Source organism: Pygoscelis adeliae, unplaced genomic scaffold, assembly GCF_000699105.1.
Source record: "Pygoscelis adeliae isolate BGI_AS28 unplaced genomic scaffold, ASM69910v1 Scaffold220, whole genome shotgun sequence".
NCBI lineage: Eukaryota > Metazoa > Chordata > Aves > Sphenisciformes > Spheniscidae > Pygoscelis > Pygoscelis adeliae.
In genome coordinates this window covers 1,105,929-1,125,165 of record NW_008824049.1, presented here as the reverse complement: position 1 = coordinate 1,125,165, position 19,237 = coordinate 1,105,929, and the positions used below count along the sequence as shown (strand labels likewise).

At 38.8% G+C, this 19,237-nt stretch overlaps 1 protein-coding gene across 1 annotated transcript in view; it reads right to left on the bottom strand.

Moving 5' to 3' along the window:
- Positions 1 to 19,237, bottom strand: part of LOC103924973 (multiple epidermal growth factor-like domains protein 6) — a 189,026-nt gene that overhangs the window by 88,456 nt on the left and 81,333 nt on the right. The window contains 1 exon segment of the mRNA XM_009333595.1: positions 2,124 to 2,246. Within this exon segment, the coding sequence (XP_009331870.1) occupies positions 2,124 to 2,246 (123 nt within the window).

The window sequence follows — 19,237 nt, the reverse complement described above, 5'->3', positions numbered from 1 at the left end:
TATAAAGAAAGAAAGAATGTAACTACCCGGAACAACTATAAGCCTTATTCCTCCAAAAACGCTGGCTAACCTGAATGAGAAGCTGTTTTACTCTCATCTGCAAAACGACCCCTTTGAGCAATGCAGAGGCATCAATAAAACACCAATTCAGCGTCACGACCCGAAAGGCCAGCACCTTCCAGCAGCGCACACAGTTTTGTTTGGAAGCTCTCTTTTCCCATATATAGTAATCATCCACTAAGTTACTTATATTGTAACATCTGATGGCTAGAATTCGGCTGAAGAAGCCGTCTCGCAAGTCAGTATAGCTAAATGCTCGTTGTCATTATCATCTCCACAAAAGTACAGGTGTAATGTAAACTCTATGACTTGAGTGTTTCCAGTTTATTGTACATTTCCATTTTTGTCTGAAGATTTCAATAAGCGTCTTCAAAACGGCTAGCAATATAGTCTCCTATAATTCCTGGTTAGATAGCATGCAGTACAAGAATCAAATATCTTAAGCTTTGTTTGAGTTTTTAAAGAATGTCAAGATACTAGAATTTAAAGTATATTTTAAGAATAGCAGATTTGTGCAGAAGGAACACTAACTTAACTAACTTATTAACACAAAACTATTTGAATGGAAACGGGACTCTTGCATGCATGTTAGCAACTTAGGATTACAATCAGTAGGACCCCTGCTTTCAAAAACTTGAGTTTTTAAAAAAAATTTACGCAGATCTGAAAACAGTGAGTAGTCATCAACATAGAGACTTATACACTGGCTCAGGGGCATATTGCCAACTAGTCCCCACAAGAGGAAAGAGAAGACTTGAGGTGAAGTAGCAGGAATCTGTGAATCATGCATAGTATTTCTGCCTTGAGCTCTCAAAAGGCCAAAATGAAAGTATGGAGGACCGTAATGAAAAACTTCAATCAAAACAAAATAACCATCTATGGCTTATTTACACTGTCAAGTTGGATATCAAATGATAGCTTTCTGTGGTAAATAATTCTACAGTCTTCTAGTGAAAAAAGGAGTGCAGCCAAACAAATTATGAAGTTAGGATAAAGAATATGACCACAGCTAAGAAATGCATTGCTTTGTACAAACTTTAAGAAAGGAGTTGAAGGACAATGGTAAAATGAAATCCCAGAAGAAAGGAATTTGTGAGATGCTATGCAACAGGAAAAGCCAGAGAAGATGGTTTCTTGTGAAAAGATGATAATACAGTTCCTGAAAACCTACCTAGCACCTTTCATCTTGAGACAATCAAAAAACGTCAATGATATACTTACTGCAGCAATGAAATGCAATCGAGGGTGCAATCCAGGCACACAGCCAGTGCACACAAGATCATATGGCAGCAAACATTCATTACTTGTGTTAGAGGAGAGTTCAAGAAGAAGGAACTGCTCCGGCCTGAAATACAGTACACCTTGGCTACTTTACACCTGATCTCCTCTACCTTTTGCATCTGATGATGCAAAAAACATAGTGGCTGTAGGTCAACAGATCAGATGGGCTTGTTTACACCCACTCTCTGTTTACCAGTGCATCTTTAAGAAGTCTAACCATAATTCATTATGTGTTCTAACATAAGCTTATGCAATGTTTAGCTTCTACATGAAGTCAAGCTTTTGCATAAGAACAAATTTTACCCAATAATGCACTAACTAGACTTATATTTCCCTTAGGAAGAAGACAAATGGGTTTATGTAACATGGTTTTAAATCATTTTTTATTCGGTTAATCTCTAGCTGTGGAATTGTGATTGAAATGCAAAAATGTATGTGTATTTTTTTGATAAAAACCATTTTGTTTTAGAGACAGATGAAATATTATCAAACACATATACTTTCTTCAGGTTTTTAAATTGATGATGGAAATTCCATAATCAGAACATGGCGCAGCCAATCCAAGTTAAGTGATAACATTTTTTTTCAGAAAAAGAAAACAAAAACCCAACCCTTTGAAGTGTTCTTACATCTTTATAATCCAGACATGAGAAAATCTACACTCTTGACAACTCTGAGTATACGCTCTTCAGTTGGCTCCAGATAAAAGCTAACATTTCCTTTTCCTTTCCAATGTCTTCTCTGATTTCTTAATAGCAGTGAGACACAGTACAAAACATTACCTCCACATGACTTTCCATCTTCCTCCAGTTTCTGGCCAGCTGGACATTTGCAGTGGTAGCTGCCAATGGTATTACAGCACTGGTCATGACATCCACCGTTCTCAGTGGTGCACTCATTTACGTCTGTCAGAAGAAAGTATACAGCAGTCAGTAAAGAGCAGGCATTGACCACATTACCTGGTTATTTCAGTACAATCATGTACGATTTTGATGTGACAAAGTGAGAAAGTTACTGAGACGTAAAGCAAGAACCCTGAAGGCAACCACAGGCGCAATGACTCCCAGCTATGTTGCTGTGCCCCCCCACTCAACCAAGAGGTGCAACGGTGGGATTATTCCTCCCCCACTTCTGTGCAAGGTAAGCTGCAGAGTCCATCCAGCTCCAGCTGCTGGCTATAGCCCACTCGCCAGCTTCCCACTTCTGTGCAACAAGATCAGGAACAATCTCTATACTGTCATTTCCACCAGCTCATTTGTGCATTAGGTTGCTTCTAGAAGTCATGGCAGAGATGAAAAACCTCTGGAAGATGTAAATCCATTAAGGTCCTTTCCTTCGGATATGTGTGCACTAATACCTACACACCTTACGTATTCACCTGATCAAGTTTGTGCTTACCTGCGTGATTTTGAATAGGAAAAATTAGATCTTTACACATAAATGAAGAACATTAAAGAACCACATAAATAAGTAAGTAAATAGACTAGCCAATGGCAGAGAAAAATCAATAGCGAAGACATTTTCTTTTTAACCCGTGTAGTTATATATCCTGCATAAGAATTTCCAAAGAAATGTGACAGAAATCATCAGGCCAGTAATGCTGCTCTGCTGAACAGGATCAGAGACAACAGATAGTATGGAAGTATTTCCAAACTAGAAAATTTGTCAAATGGGATAGTACATATAACAAAACCAGCAGGTATTTGATGCACTGATTGCATATACTCTGGAACACATGCTTGTGCAATGCTTTCTTGCTTGCTTTGCTCTCTTCTGAAGTGTTAATGTCACACAGACACATAATTCATCAGTGTGGGGGTAAAGCAGGGACAGCAACGAACCTGCGTAAGAATAACAGGCTGTGGGTGTATTTTTCCCAATGTTTTTGACAAATGTCTTGAACTGGCTTGGTCACAGAGCAGACCTGCTCAGCATGTTGATGAGGAGAAAGCCAGGGCTAAGGGGACAAACCACGTTCTCAAAGCCTGGCCTGAGGACGCAGGTGATAGATCTCTCATCCCAAGGCCTTCAGCACTGGTAGACATCACACATTACGTTCAGGCTAGAGAGCAAGAAAAGCAGGAGGAGGAGGAGGATTAAGCAACAGAAGATAAGCATCATCACGACTGTAAAAATCACAGGCAGCTACTTCCTATTAGCAGCACTCTGCATCTCTAATGGGGAAATGCGGATTTTTAAAAAACTTCTAATTAGATTCTGGTCAAAAGAAATACAAAGTGCTATAAAGACAAATAAAAAAAAGAAAGAATTTCACATTCATGCAAGAGAGATGAGAGCCTTTCAACTGCAATCCTTAGCTGTTAAAGTCTAAGATTTACCAAGGTTTGTTAGTTCTTCGATGAGCTTGAGCTTAACTTTATTAGCTCATTTCTGATCCTGCCTAAAAACCAGAGGTTAAAAGAAATTTTTGGGGAGGTTTCAGACAATTAAGAAGCTAAAAGAAAAGTGTATCATGAAACACCAACATTTACTAAGGTGCAGCTGAAGAGGCACAAAGTCTAAAACCACCCCATTTCTCTATGGCTCTAAATTCAGTGTAATGACCGACACAACAAACCTTTCTTTGTCCTCGGTGATACTGAAAAACACTGGCAAGCTATATAAAAAAAAATTCAGTTATCTCAGAGCTACACAACAAACCAAATCCTAACTCGCGTGAAGTCAAGGCTCTTCTCCTGATTTAATGGGAACACAATTTAGACAGAAACTTCTCTGAAGAAAAACACTCCCCCCTGCTCCAAAATGCAAAAACAAATCGTACCAAAATAAGACATTCGTCTGTTCACTTCTCTTCAGCAAGAGACGGAGAGAACATATGACAAGCGACAGATTTTAGACATATTCCTCAAAGCGCTGGAAGAAGGCATGCTAGCACTGAGCATTGTGCAGAAGATCGAAAAAACAGGCATGTTCCAAATGATTTACTCCCTCTAACTAGCAGACATCTTGATGTGCCTTGTGGTAATAAACAGTAATGAGCCACATAATAACCCTGCTCCACAGCTTCAACTTCTATTTATACTAACAGTATTGAAAACTAATAAAATCTCTTGCTCTTTTTATCTTTTAAACAAAATAATTGGAAGAACTACTTTATTTTTTTACACTGTGTTTGGTACCTACAATGCTACATGACCTCCTAGCATAAAATATTGACTAAGTGATGTGGTCTACGATATACAACCCAATTTATTAACACCAGTGTCTGTATTTTGAACCAAAACATTGGAAGAAAACCTTTCTAGCTGAGGAGCTAATAATTATCCTCTTGATTTCACTAGGGTATAATACATTCGGAAGTGTATAGTGCTATTGCATACTAATGTACAGAATGTTTTTCCTTTTGATTGCAGCGTGTTTCTAGTAGCAATCAGAAATCTTCTTCTTTCTTGTTCAGCATAAAATGCTGTGGCCCACCTATGAATTTTGCCTCCCAAAAAGTACTGGTGCTATATGACTGATAACCTCATATTCTTCCAACTCCCTGTCATCTGAATGCTCTGTCCAGGATTTCCTTGTCCCTGTCTTAATACTTGTTTTCATCCTTTGATGAAAGGTTTTCATCCATTTCTTTGCTGCTTGTTACACCAGAAATACACTGCTTTTTCTATTATATGCAGAAAACCTGACTTTTCATCCACGTCTCTTTAAAACAAATAACCTCATTTAAAGCTAATCAGCATAACTCAGAATTCAATTATAGTTTAAGACACCAAAATAAGCTTTGTGATACCGCTTTATCCCTATTACACAGCACTCACATTTGAAGGCATACCCTCACTAGGTATAAACTATTTAACCTTAGCGCTATAAAAATTTGCTCTCTAAGCATCTGCATCCTTCGCTGTACTGTCTCCTGTACAAGACCTTCTCCATTGCCTGTACCCTGCCAAGTTGTTTTGTACAACCCAGTAAGAAAGGTCAGAAGTTGCCTCAGTCCAAGAAGCACAAAAATAAATGATCTGAATGTGAAGTAATAAAGAATGCGTTTTACATTTGTAAAAAGACAGTTCACGTAGCTCTTATAAGCTGCAATCAGCTGTTCTATATTCCTAAAACACAGAGTAGTTGGAATTTTAAAATCCAATTACAGATTTGCCACTATAAAAAAGGGGAAAAAAAAAAAAAACAGAACAAAAACAATTCTGTCAAATGATAAATTTCTGTCTGCTTTCTATATTCAATGTCATTCAAGGTTGCAAATATATTTGCCTTTTGAATAGAAAGAAAAATGACAGAAAATTTCTGACATGTAACAAGTCTGCCAGGTTAGGTCTGACAAAAGTTCAATGTTATCAAGACTATCAATCCATCTGTAATGACATGCTGTAGGCGCTTCATAAAAATAAATGTGATGTTTGCTACTGCAATGCTTCACATTTATTTATAGAGCCAATGTTGCAACACAAAAACATTATCCGTGGGACATACTCTATGTGAGCTTTCAATCCTGCTATGTAAAGTCTTAAGGAAAAAAAAATTGAAAAAACCCTCATCTAGATTAACTTGATATTAACTTTATATATGATCTGTCTACCATAAGTGCGGAAAAAAAATCCACAGCATATTTTAAATGCAGTAGTATTCAAAAACATGGATTGTAGACACGTGCCCTACGTCCTGCACTCCCTGCACATGTGGTATTATAGAACTGCACTACATAAAAAGGTATTCTTTTATCTAAAAATCTCGTCAAGTATTTGATATGTAGGGAAGCATGACTTTTTTTCATGAAACGGACCACATTTGCCCGACTAAATATGCCTAGAAGCTATATGTTAATTGAAAGAGGACTGATTCCAATCCCTTCACTTCTGTAGTCTTGTTTAATGCTACTCACTCCCTGTCTGAAAATATCACACTGCAGAGGAAGTCCGAGACATCTCTGGCTCCAGGGAAAACAACCCTTCACCAAGTTTTTATGCAAGCCTAGGTGATTTCAGGTTTCCTACAAATAAATGAAAACTTCATATAAAAGCAGACACTGGACAAAGTGTTTTTCATTGATAATTCCAATTTTAAATCTAACAGAAGCGACCTGCATTATTACTAGCTCTCAAATGTAGCAAGCAGATGAAGAAAATAATTTAAAAAAAAAAACAAAAAAAAAACAGTCTTCTGCTGAAAAGCAGAAATACATTAGGGCAGAAGTCTCCTCTACACACCTCTACGCTGAGCTATTGGTGAGGGCTGCAGCTCTGCAGGTCCTCGGCATGGAGCTGAATTCAGCATCTTTAGGAAGCAGCACAGGATTAAGCCTGCCCTGACTGCACGACTGCACAGGCTGGCTGAAGGAGAAAGAATCTGCACTGAGAAGGAATAGCCCTGCAAGGACCGTTGTCCTGCAGCAGGAAAACAATGGACTGAACCACCACTTAGTTTTGGCAACAATTTGTATGTTTAGATCTATGGGACACACCAGCTAACCCATTGCCTACAGGTTAAAGTATTTTTGAGTATATTTTATCTGTATAACAAGTTTATGCAATAGGTGTTAATATAAAAATTCATTTTTAAAATACCAAAGAGAATCTCATAACTGCAGCCCACTATTTAAAACCTATTTTCCAAGGTTTCTATATTTATCAGCTGTATGTGAGCAACAACTTTATTTATTTAATGCAACCACATGCAAACTTGCCATTTCAGTGACCAGCCTTTGGGGCTAACCTGTGCTCTGACCCGTAAGCCGCTGACTTCAGTGCATGTCAGAGCTCGCTGGACTTGTAATAAATCACTGACGTGGAATAAAATCTGTAAAATCATTCACATTGTTATTGCAATACCACATGAACAAAGCCCACCATCATGGAGAGAGGAGGTTATTTTGATTAGTTTAAAAGTGTTCAGCTAACACACCGTGCTTCAATTAGGGGTCAAAGTAATGAGAACATATTTATTTAGGAGGAAAGCAGCATTTCACTAAAACCACTTCTTCCCAGTTGGGACTTTCTCCTGAATACCCTGATGAAGATGGTCTGATTTCAGGAATCTAAATGTTAAATATCTTTATCTGAGAAAGAGGTTTGATTACTCTCTCTAACAGGCACTGGCAGCTTATATTGACTTTAATAGCAATTTAGAGATGTAAATTCCTAACTCAGAAAACGTAACTCTAATACTTTCAGGTATAAAACCCTCATAATGGTTAGAATCAAAGCCTAAATATAGTTTATGATGTGCAACTTACATGCACCTATATGTGTACCTTAATATATCTGAGTGCCTGGTACATGAACAAAGGAGTATATATGCAACTGTATTACAACTTACTTTTATAAGGAAGTGTTATAGGCAAGTGCCTGCAAATCATAATGCACACTTGACCACTTCTCATTTATAGATCTAAATAATTTGATTCAATTTTTAAAAAGTGCTAAAGATCCAGTAAATAGGTAGCTCCTTATGGGTTTAGACACTGTTTGTTAAAATTATGGCCCAGATGGTCTGCAACCAAAACCATATGTCTGAAAAAATCCTGAAACCTGAGAAAACTGATTTGAACTTTAAAGGCCACTCACTGCTATGACGCAATGTAGTTCACACTAATGCATATGCATATACATCATCGCAACGTTATACGTAAATATAATGTAATGAACAAATTTACTGGACAGGCTGGCACGCACAATGCTCACACCCCCGAGACTGCATTTGTCTTTTTCTTCGTTTTGTGCAAGAGCTTTGTAACAGTCGTCTTTGAACGGTAATTGTCTCTAAAACATAAATTACACCCATCACTTCCAGTGCTAACCATAAATTATCTGCCTGAATAGAAAACAAAGCTGCTCATTCTGATAGTCAAGCGCAGTCCTACACGTGTATTGATTAAGCACTCTTAATGCTTTATTAGGTTTTCTTCCTCCACAAAGTCAATAACAGGATGAATATTTCTTCTTGTGCTGTTATGAAGTATTGTAAATCTGAGCTGTTACTAACAAGCGTCTGATTAGTGAGGCAAACTTAGCTGAGAGTTTGGCACAGACTCTTCGTGCGTGAACTCCCAGAAACAGCCATCATTGCCACTGTCTCCACTGGCAGCCGTAGTACTTGTGCTTTCACAAGTTATCACCTCCTCTTTTTAATTTTTTTTTTTTAAAAAGAAATTACTGCTGCACTCATTCCTCTTTATCCCCATGTCACATTCATATATGCAGAGAACATCAGTCACGTGACAAATGCGTGCATGGCCCGTGTTCCCCGGGCATGTGGGACTCTGCCATGGTTTGCTTGCTTTTGTCACTGGGGCACTAAAAATTTCCATTTCATGAAACTTAGATGCAAAGCCAAAATCAAACAAAACCCCTTGTTGAACATGCTTTGCTAGTATTAATTTTTCCTTATTAAAATCATCATCTGAAGAAAAAACCAAACAGATTCATCAATCATTTGCACTTGCTCACATTAAGAATAACTCCTTGGAAGTCAGAATAAAAATCTGTGGAGGGAAAAAAACAGGCTCAAAGTTTAAATAAGTGAAACAACAAGCTTTTAAAAACCAAGATGCTGGCAAGCACTGCTGTGTTAGACTAGACCTGTAGTTAATCTTGTGCAATAGCAAAGAGCGTTCAGTGCCCCACTGCAGGCACAGAGGTGGCCTGTTCCACCCCAAGCTCTCCTCCTCCTGCTCTCTGCTAACTAAAGTTACTAGACTCAGTTAACTAGTTACTTACTCTGCTAACTAGACTCAGTTCTCAAAATTCATGTTTAAAAGTCCTTTTAAAATCTCTATCGCTGGTTATGGCAGTCCTCCATAACCATATACACGCCTGCTCTCTCTTTTTTGTCGTCCGTCCCCTCCATCCCCGTCCCCCCCCTTTTGGTCCTAATGGTTTTGCAAAAATTACTTCCAAAACCAAACTGTTATGTGAAAACATATGAGCTTTGATTTTTTTTTTTATCCCTCTTTAAAATTCTCCATCAAGCAGGAACAACTATTTCCTAAAAGTGAAATGCAGGACCTAATCATGTACAAAGTTTTCCTTTCTACACCAACTAGAATAACTAAAACGAGGTGGGGTGGGGGGGATCTATCACAGTACAATGAAACCCTCTAATAGTACTCATTTTTAAAATACATTTTCCCAGACAAGGTATGAATAATGCAACTGAACATCCTAGAACATCTGAATTAAGCAACAACAGACTAACAGATGCTAATTGGCAATGATTGGAGATGATTGTGGAGTGCGGCTGGCACTATGATTACAAACACAGCTTATGCATCCAGCCCAAACCTCAAGTACCGTTGCTGCAATTAAAGATATTTTATCAAATTAGACAAGTGTTTGCCTTTGCCTGCTATGATGGTTATGAGCAAAACATAAAAGAAAGCATCGTTTGCTGTACTGCAACTTTCCTTACATCAGAGCTCTGCCAAGATGGCTTTCCTTCTGCTTTGACTTTTTATGCCACAAAATGGAGCCTTTTTAGGAAGAATTCAGGACTCTGCAGTAACATCCTTGAAAGCCCTTGCTTTTGTCTAAAAGTGCTTTTGCCCTAAAAATGCATTTGCTTTGGGGTATATCTAACTTCCAGTACCAACAAGTGCTGGTTATGCACACACAAGCAGATGAAAAGACTGAACTTCGAAAGTTTGATTTCACAATATAAGCCCTTACATATTTTGCAGGCAGGTAAACATTCTTTAAAGATCATTTCCAAAGCAGTGATTATTAGCAAGACTTCAGGACTCTTAGCAACTGGATTTCTTTTATGCTTTGAGTGCTAAATCCCGAGCATGAACTGAAAGTGCAAGCCAGGAGGTTGACTCCAGCCGAGCCAAGTCCTAGTGCCTAAAGGGGAGTTCACAAGTGAACCTGAGACAGGCTTGCATCTTGCTGCCTTCTGCTCTCCTGGGTAAGAAAATCAGTAGAAGATACCAGTCACTTGGTCACAAACTAAGGCTGCTCTTTCCCAGGATTTTCTATTATTCCCAACAAGATGTCCAACTTTCCTCTCTTGCTCCTGTATCTCAAGAAAATTTACATGCAGAAGTTCTGCCTTTCCTCCAGCTTCCTATGATCTCCTAACAGATCAGGTCATCAGAAGTGAATTGAAAAAGGATATAGAAAAACCAGGTCATTTCTAAAAGCTTAGCATTTACAGTCATTAAGATTTAAGTTTTATAATCTCTATGAGAACTAGTTCCTTCCATATTTTTAAAACATCAAGGCTATGCAAAATTACGGAGCTTCTGAGGCCAAGACAGCTGGAGAGTGACAGCCAGTATATATCTAAGTGTAAATAACCTGAAGGTACTCATGGGTTAGCTACTGCCAACATCTTCAGGACCAAACACAAGCTCAGCACTGGCATCAAAAAAGCACAGCAAGGAAACAAAGGCTCGTGCATTCTGCTCAACCTGTATTTTTAAGAGATTTAAGATGTCACCTCCTATGAAAAGCACTGCAATAGTCCAACAAGTAAGTAACAAAAGCAGAGATAAAGATAGAGCTGTATGTTGTTGATGCCTTTCAGACTCACCAGGATAAAAGGTGAATGGAAAATTTCAAACAGAAATAAATATGCTTGCTCCAGGTAAAACCTGTAATGATGGGTCAGATTCTACCAATTCAGTAGTGGCATACTTTTGTACCACGTGCAACGTGGGATGTTTAAAATCTCTGCCATACTATTACTTGAAAATCTACGTATAGCAGCAATTTGAGTTTGTGACAGCAAGAGTCTGAGCAGGGCGAGCTCCAGCCAGCAGGATGCAGGAACAGGGAATTGGGCGCTGCAAGAACGGCTTATTTGGAAAATGGCTTCCGAACATTCATGTAAAGGAAACTCAAATCACCGTTTTAGCTTCTAGCTGCAGAAAAGACGTCAAAGAAAAGTATTTTTATAAGCGTAGAATAAAGTAAGTGTTTGTTCTAGCTTTGTCTCTTTCTCTGTTGTTATTCTGTACTCAGAAAAAGAACTGGTCAATCTAAGCAAGTGTATGGCTCCTCTTCTCCAAGCCTGTAAAACAAATGTCTCAAACCCAGGAGTGTTCTCGCTTCCACTGCAACGCTATGGAAAAGGGACTTGAAGCATTACATAGCAGATTTGGTACTTCAACTCACGTTGGGGCAGGCTCACACCTGGTACAAAACATGATTTGATGTCACACCAGCAGTGTGGCCAAAACTGTAGGCGCAAAGCCAATTGGTGCTGCTGCAGGAGGAAGCTGCCAGCAGAGAGCATGTCAAACCACACTGCCTGCCTACAGCCCCCATTACGGGACCAAAGCCACGAGTCCAGAAGTTGCTGCTTAACATATAAACAGGCTGATTATTACAACAGTACAGTCGGAGCAAGCTAACAAATTAAGGAGCTTAAATTTCAGGGCACTTCTATTGTAATAAGCCAGTTCCTTATGAAGTATTCTTTTTCATAATATAATTAACCCCAGCACTAAGCATGTGAGCAAATTAGTTCATTTTTCACATGAATAATGAAAACTTTTTTCTTTTTTTTTTCCCCCAAAAACCATTACAAACTGAAATGAATGTAAAAGGTTTCTCAGCAGAGAAAGGATGACGTGTGCCCAGCTTCTGGTTTAGAAGTGGAATTAATTATTGAGATTTAAGTGGAAGCTCCTATTTTCTTTTCTTATATTTCTTAATAGTTGTCCTTGCCAGTCAATGTCAATCACCAGTAGAACAGACTCTACTCATCATCAGATATAGCCTGAGATTAGATCAAACAGCAATGAACAGCACACATCCGCTACTGACTTAAATGGGTTAAATATGTATTTCTTCCTATGTACTACTGAATATTCTCTCCCATCTTTTGTTTTTCATTTCTAGAAGATCTTCCTAACAGCTATGTGGGCAGAATTACTCACTGCCCTGACAAAAATCTTGCGCTAACTATAGTGTGTAGTCATCTCACTTTCTACTACAGAAAATAACTTTTCCGTAATCATTCCCTGCATGGCTGAAACACAACTATACAACCAGGTCACTCGTTTACAAGAGACATAAATGAGAACTCGTTATTTGGTTTACACAGACATACGCCATTACCACTTAGCTGCAGTCAGTCACTGCGTCTTCTAGTAACTGATCTTGTGTGTCAAGGGCAAAGGAACCCATGGGAAAAAAAAAAAGATTAAATCTTCATCAGTTTAATTTGTAAAGAAACCCAAGGGAAGTCATTATTCCCAGAGACTTCATTGCCTAATTTGTCTTCTGAATTCTTCTAACTTATCTGACACCAATGGGTGCTTGTTAACTATTGCTTATTGTGACTGCAGGGCAGGTTTGCTAAGGAGCGCAGCATGCAACGGCCTACACACACAAAGAGCAGCATTGTTCAGTGCCCAGCACCTCGACGAAAGGAAGCCACTGGGTGCTTCAGAAAGGCAGCTATTTCATTTAGTGCTAAACGGGAGCTAAATATTTCAGAGGTCTGGATCCTTCTCACCAGAAATGGCAGTGAGGTGAACATCCTTTAACCAGAAGGGAATTCCCACTAAGGAATTCAAACAGAACACTTAAACTTGGATATGGAGTTATATCAAAGCTTGAAAAAAAGAAGTGTACAAACCATTAACTTGAATACAGTTTCTACCAGCGACAAGCTCAAGCAAAGGATGGAAGAAATAAGATTTTCTTTTTGCAGTTAAATTAACAATGAGTAGCAGAGAACAGCTGTGATTTCTCGGGGCCTTTCCTAGCAGAACAGCACAGAGGTCTCCTTTAAAACAAATAAATCGGGCTCAGCGTGATGGTGTAAGTCAGACACTCTGCAGAAAGAACAATTTGGCAGAAAGTTACCTCAGCCTGACACCGGCATTTGAACCTGGGACCTTCACTGCTTCTGCAAGCACATGTGTTCACCACGTGTAGCGGCTGTCATTAGCAGAGGTAGCACACTTAGTTTTACAGCCTGGGAGTTCTGGTTATAAAAATAAGTGATCTCAAGGTTTTTAAACTGTCAAATGTCAAAGGTGATCACAGGCAGAAATTAGAAGGCTGAAATTGTTAATCCTGCATTGCTAAACCCGATTCATACCAGAGCCAGAAAGAGCCAGTTTTATGTAACCCAAACTTGACACTCTGGTTCCCAATACAAACTAAATTTGTCTTTTAAATCTATCTGGATGTCAGGCATCTGGTTTTGATGGAGTCATACCAAATTTCTTCATGGGGTATAACCAAAAAGAAATTTGCATTTGTGTTTTCAGCAAGGCATCAGTGAGATGGTGTAAATAATTTAAAACTTCAAAGTTACTACATCAGTTGGTCTTTTCAAACATGATCATTTTACACTTTAAAACATGCATTCCTCTACCTCTCTCCCCGCAAACAGCAGATACTTTTTATGTTCCTCTCCCTTAACAAAGGGTATACCATTGTAAAAGCTTAAACAACAACACATTCCCATAAAATTGTTGGGTTTAGGATAACCAACTAGATTTTTCTGAGCAGGGGTAAGGTCAAAGTATTACATTTAATACTCTTAAACAGGACATGTATTAGAAATAAATTTAAAGTTCTTAAGATCTATTGTAGATACTCAATAAATTAAAAACAGACATCAAAGGGCAAACACTATGAGGAGCAGAAAAATCCAAACATGGCCATATGGGCTGTGCGGAAATAAAGACGTATCCACCCAGCACTTGTGTGCAGCGCACATAACTTTAGGCAAAGACAAGTATATTCCACAGACACGTGCATTGTTTGGAGTCCAAGTCCCGTTTTCAGAAGAGTGAGGAAATAAATCAATAAATATGTTTACCTTGATCTTTAGCTCACTCTTACAGACCACTCAGAGCATCTAATTTAACCAAACCTCTTCAAACCAAATGCTGCCAGCTCTTCAGCATGTGGAAAAACAGTTGTACAACGTACGTCAGAAGAATCCAAGGCTGAACAGCCTGGCCTGAACTTACTCCAGACTGGATTGAGTACTATTTAAAACCAAGACCTTTCTTGCTATATGCATACCTCCCTCCTAAGCATGAGCATCTATGCAGGAGAGTAGCAGTGCCGGGGCTGTAGGTCGACGCCAGTTCACAGCTCAAGTTTCCACATTTGGAATGTCACCTTTCGATTCCAATCAAAAAATAAATTCCTCGCATTCAACCCAGCCTAATTACTTTTTTGCATGGAAGAGACAGCCAAATTCATCCTGACGCACAAAAGAAAAGTGTGATATATGAGCATAGTACTTGTAGTATAATGTTATGGATGGTTCTGAAAATCTAGCCAGAAACATACGTCACTCCTAACATCATAGCTGTTGCCAACAGTTACCACCTAATGTTGTTTGAGACACTGCAGTGATTTCATGTTCAAAGGAAAAGGCAAAGACTCTGGTATCTCAGATACCACACTGCCGTTACTGATGGCAACGGTGAATTTTTAACAACTGGAGAACATTCCTAGAGAAGGCAGCAATCATCTTCATCACATGGGATGCATTCACTGCATACCTGTCCTTACGTTAAAAAACAACATACCACCCCCCAAAATCCTGAAGGTTGGCCGTGAAGCTTTCTGGTGAAGGAACTGATACCGCAAAGCCATCAAACGAATTTTCAATTACAGGACACTTAAGTTGTGAATTTTACTTTTTCTACGTACACTGTACCAATTCCTTGGCCCACCTAGAAGCTTAAAAGGCTTAATCCTACTAAATACTTATAATACCTGTTCTCCAGGGTATCCCACATTATGAGCATTAACAAACAGTGAAAAGAACTGATACTATGTAGATACTTCTGCACATTTTCTTTTTAAATGTGGGAAAGGTGTGAACAGTGACCAACACACACAACACTAAAACCTGGTTACTACACCACTAGAGCAAAAGGCCACAGGTTCAAAGATCGGAGAGGAGGAAAGTAATAGTTGAACTTAATAGAAAACCTTCTATATAACATAAAGCTAAGAAAAATTATTTGGGAGTTTTAGACAACCCAAAATTAGTAATGGAAATTGTTTTAGCAACTGGCCTTTTTACCTAGTAGCCAACCATGGTGCTAGTATAGCCCACGGTTCACCTTCCCACTCTTGTGTTGCAGTCACCAGGTGACACTCTCAGTCTTTGCGCTAAACACTGCGGGGTGGCCTCCCTGCAGCTGGATCAGTGGTATTCCAGAAACCTGAATACGTCTGTCTACATACTACTCGAGAAGAGCTTTGCAACACTTCTGGATGAAAAGCCATCCTTAAAACAAAAGATACCTGTGCATGATCTAATATGAAAACATTAACACCCAGAGGCAGCCCTGCCTCTTCTGATGTGCATGGTTCAAAAAGACCCAGCAGGACAACTCACAAAAATAAATGTTAATAAACATGCTTATCAGAAGATACTTTTAATGAATGCTTTTGAATTATTGTTCAAAATAATTTCACACTTCAAATGATGACAAAAATGAAAAGAAAAAGAGAAGCTCAAATCTGTATGTAAGAACTGCACTGAGAACAGGAGCTTAAAACAGCAAACCAGGGGTAGATGTGGCACGTAGGAGACAATGCGGTGGGACATGGCTCTTTTTCCCCTACCTTCTCCCCCCCCTTTTTTAAGGGATCATTTTCTGAAATCCCTCTTGGGCACCACCGTCAGAGCAGGGACCAAGAGACAGCATTTCTAGGAAGAAATCAGTTGGTTTGGGAGAAGATCAACAATTCTTGTAAGGCCAAGATTTAGGCTGTATTTTTAACTGGTCTCCTAAGCCTGCGACCCGGAGAGGTAACATTCCTCACACTTAACATACAATAATCTTCTGCATCCTCAGGTAGAAGTTCTTCGCAAAGTGCAAAATACTTTTATGTAATTTTGTCCTTCTTCCTTCCTTTTCCCCCATCTCAGCATCCGTGCACTTCTGATTAAATTACGAACTGGCTGACTATAGTTTTGTGGGTTTTTCCCCTCAAATGCTAAAGTATAATTATAAGATGGGGGGAATAAAATTACAAATTCAACCAAGGTCATTAATGTACAAAATGCAAATTGTCTCCCATTTGTCAAAGACCCTGGGGAAGTCTAGAGATAATTGAAATGATAGATGAACAGAGGAGACTAACTGCTAATGGTCTGTATATCAATGAATCAATGTCATATTTATGAAGGGCTTTGGGAAATTATTTTAAATACTTCATCTATAGCTGAAGTTTAGCCTACTTTTTCTTTTTAATGCTGAAAAATTAATGATAAAGTTCAGTTTATAGTTACACAAGTGTAAACCTGTGGTAATTTAAGCTCAATAGCAAGATATTGAAAAACTACTTATGTTTGTGCTAGAAATGGCCAAATTTCTCAATTACCAGGGATTATGGTATAACTAAGAGCAATATATATTTCAGAGATAATCAAATATAGGACCAGCCCTCACCCTCAAAGCATTTAAACTCATCTATTTTCCTGTGCATCTCATTTCCTCCAGAATTCAAATAAATTGGAAAAACAGGGAGTATACATACCACTGATTGTCACGTTTACCTATTTTCCTTGTATTTTCAATTACAAACTGAACTGCTTAGAGCAGGGGCTATTTTCAGACGTATTTATGGCACACCGACCAAACAGGAACAGGGAGAGGAGAAAGGAAAAACAGAAATATTTGCTTTTCAAACAAGAAGTGAAACAAATCTTGGAGGTAACTTTGGTACAGTTCCACAGAAAATCATATTTCCACTTCAAAAGAGGAAACACAACAAACCAGTAAGTCACTCTGCAGACAGTCTTCTCCCAGTTGTGTAGGGGCCGTGGTACATTAGTAAGTGACAGTGAGGACAAGGTATAAATAAAAAGGAAGTTTCAAACATTAAGATGCTATTTTGTTTGAATCTGTAAGTAGTTTGGGGAGGGGGGTCAGTTTAGAGGGTTTCTTGGTTTGTTTTATTTATCTATTTTCATCCCCCTCCCCCCCGCTTTTCTTGCTGCACAGCAGGAAGTGTTTGGATGAAGGGAAACCAGTAGGACACCTGTAGGCTTTTTTGTTAAAAAAAAGCTTTTTCTAGCAAAAAGAAACAAACCATCACATCCCATTTAAGTGGCAGATAGCAGTATGCTGAAACAGGTAGCATCACTACAAAACCACCTGAATTAAACCCCTTTTCATTCTCACTCTCACTGAATGAAATCACACGGGGGGACAGGGAGAAGAGGCAAGTATTTCTGAACGGTCTTGTAGGATTGAGAGAGATTTGGTTCACATGTGAAAATAGTATCACAATCGCTCAGCTTGTAGAAACACGAACTAGTCTGGAAATTACATCTGGATTTCCCCAGAATTTGAATAAGATGGTTATATCTAAAACATACAACTGATTCTCCTATTATAGGATTTGGCATGTGAAGCAAGCAAGTGAATATGGGTCTCAGGGAAACATCGCTGTCTGAGAAAAGATAACACATATGCATTGCAGGTAAAAAGTTCACACTAAATTTTCTAGTCATTACAACTTACAACCACAATAATTTATAAAGAGAGTCAAGAAGTCCCTTCGAGCTGCTGAGAAAACAAGGAGGGATTCCCATGTGTTGGAACCAGTTTTCTCGATTACAAAACATCACTGGGGATGGTGGAGATCTGGACCAGCTTCCCTTAGAGTAACAACAAACCTCAAAGAATGCAAGATTCATGCAAAAAAGGACCCCACAAATCCATCTGCTGAGAACCAGCACTGGCCATCTTCTAATAAAGACTTGTGAATAAATACTCCAAAAATTCTCCCTAGAAAGAGGTTAGTATTACTGGGTAAAACAAAATTCTCAGTGCCTTTTTTCTGGAAGAAAGATAGAAAGAAAAGCTAACAGCACAAACAAAAGAAAGTGTCTTAGAAACTACAAGACATTCTTGGGGAGAAAGTCTGAGTTGGATGTTTCAGTTGGTTGGGAAGGCCTGAAAACACACAAAAATACTGTCTGCTTGACGCTGGTTTGCTTATATACCTGTCCTTTCTCTCCCCACATTCCTTTTTAAATCTTCTTTTCTCTGTCAGTCTACATTATTGTGAGCTCAAATTAATCACTCTAAAAACAATAATGTAACATTTTGCCTTAGTTAAACAGACACATATTTTTCTCCTTTTATCTATTATTACACATTTACCAATCAGTGAATAGGAAGTGGAGCTGGAGTGAGCTGAGGGGAACAGGAGCACTCCCTCTCCGAGGCCCCGGAGCTGCCCTTCCCTTCTGCAGCCTCCCTCATCCTCCCCAAATCCTTCCCCCAAGAAAGAGGCACAGAGAACAGAGAGAAAAAGGTCTCCACCAAAGAGTAAAAGCTCCAACAAAGAAATAAAGTTGAGCTTTAGAGAAATCTTTAACTTCCCAGTGAAGGTGGGTATCAAGTTGTTACTCTGAGCATCTCAGTTCTGCTGCTTCCCATCTGTGCTGAATTTCCACCTGAGGCTTCATGGAGACACTAAAGGAGCAAAAAACCTGGCCTTTATGGATTTTCAGGGGAACATTAACTCTCCATCACCATGGACTCTAGTGCTACGTAATCGGAAAAGGGGTATCAGTCAGTCATTTCACCTCGCAGGTATACCATGAGGCTCAATTAACGACTTTGTGAAGTGCTGCCTCTCTCCGCTGTTGTTGTTATAGCTTACTAAGTAGCCAATTAATAAAACGTTCAATTCCTCCTTTTGCTGAAGCATATTTGTTCTGCTAGATTTTAATTTTTTGAATGAGTGAAATACAAGTAAGATAATTTCCATGAGTTAATGATACAGTACAAGTTAACTGATCAGTTATTCTGCATGAGGAGATACCTATTTGCAGGGAACAATTTATACACAGCCTTTCAGGGACATAATTACTTGCAATATCAGTGTTTCAGCACACTCTTCCCTTTTTATTTTTTGCTATTTTACAGATGTGCCTCTCTCAAACTCCTAAGTGAAAGCAGATTACC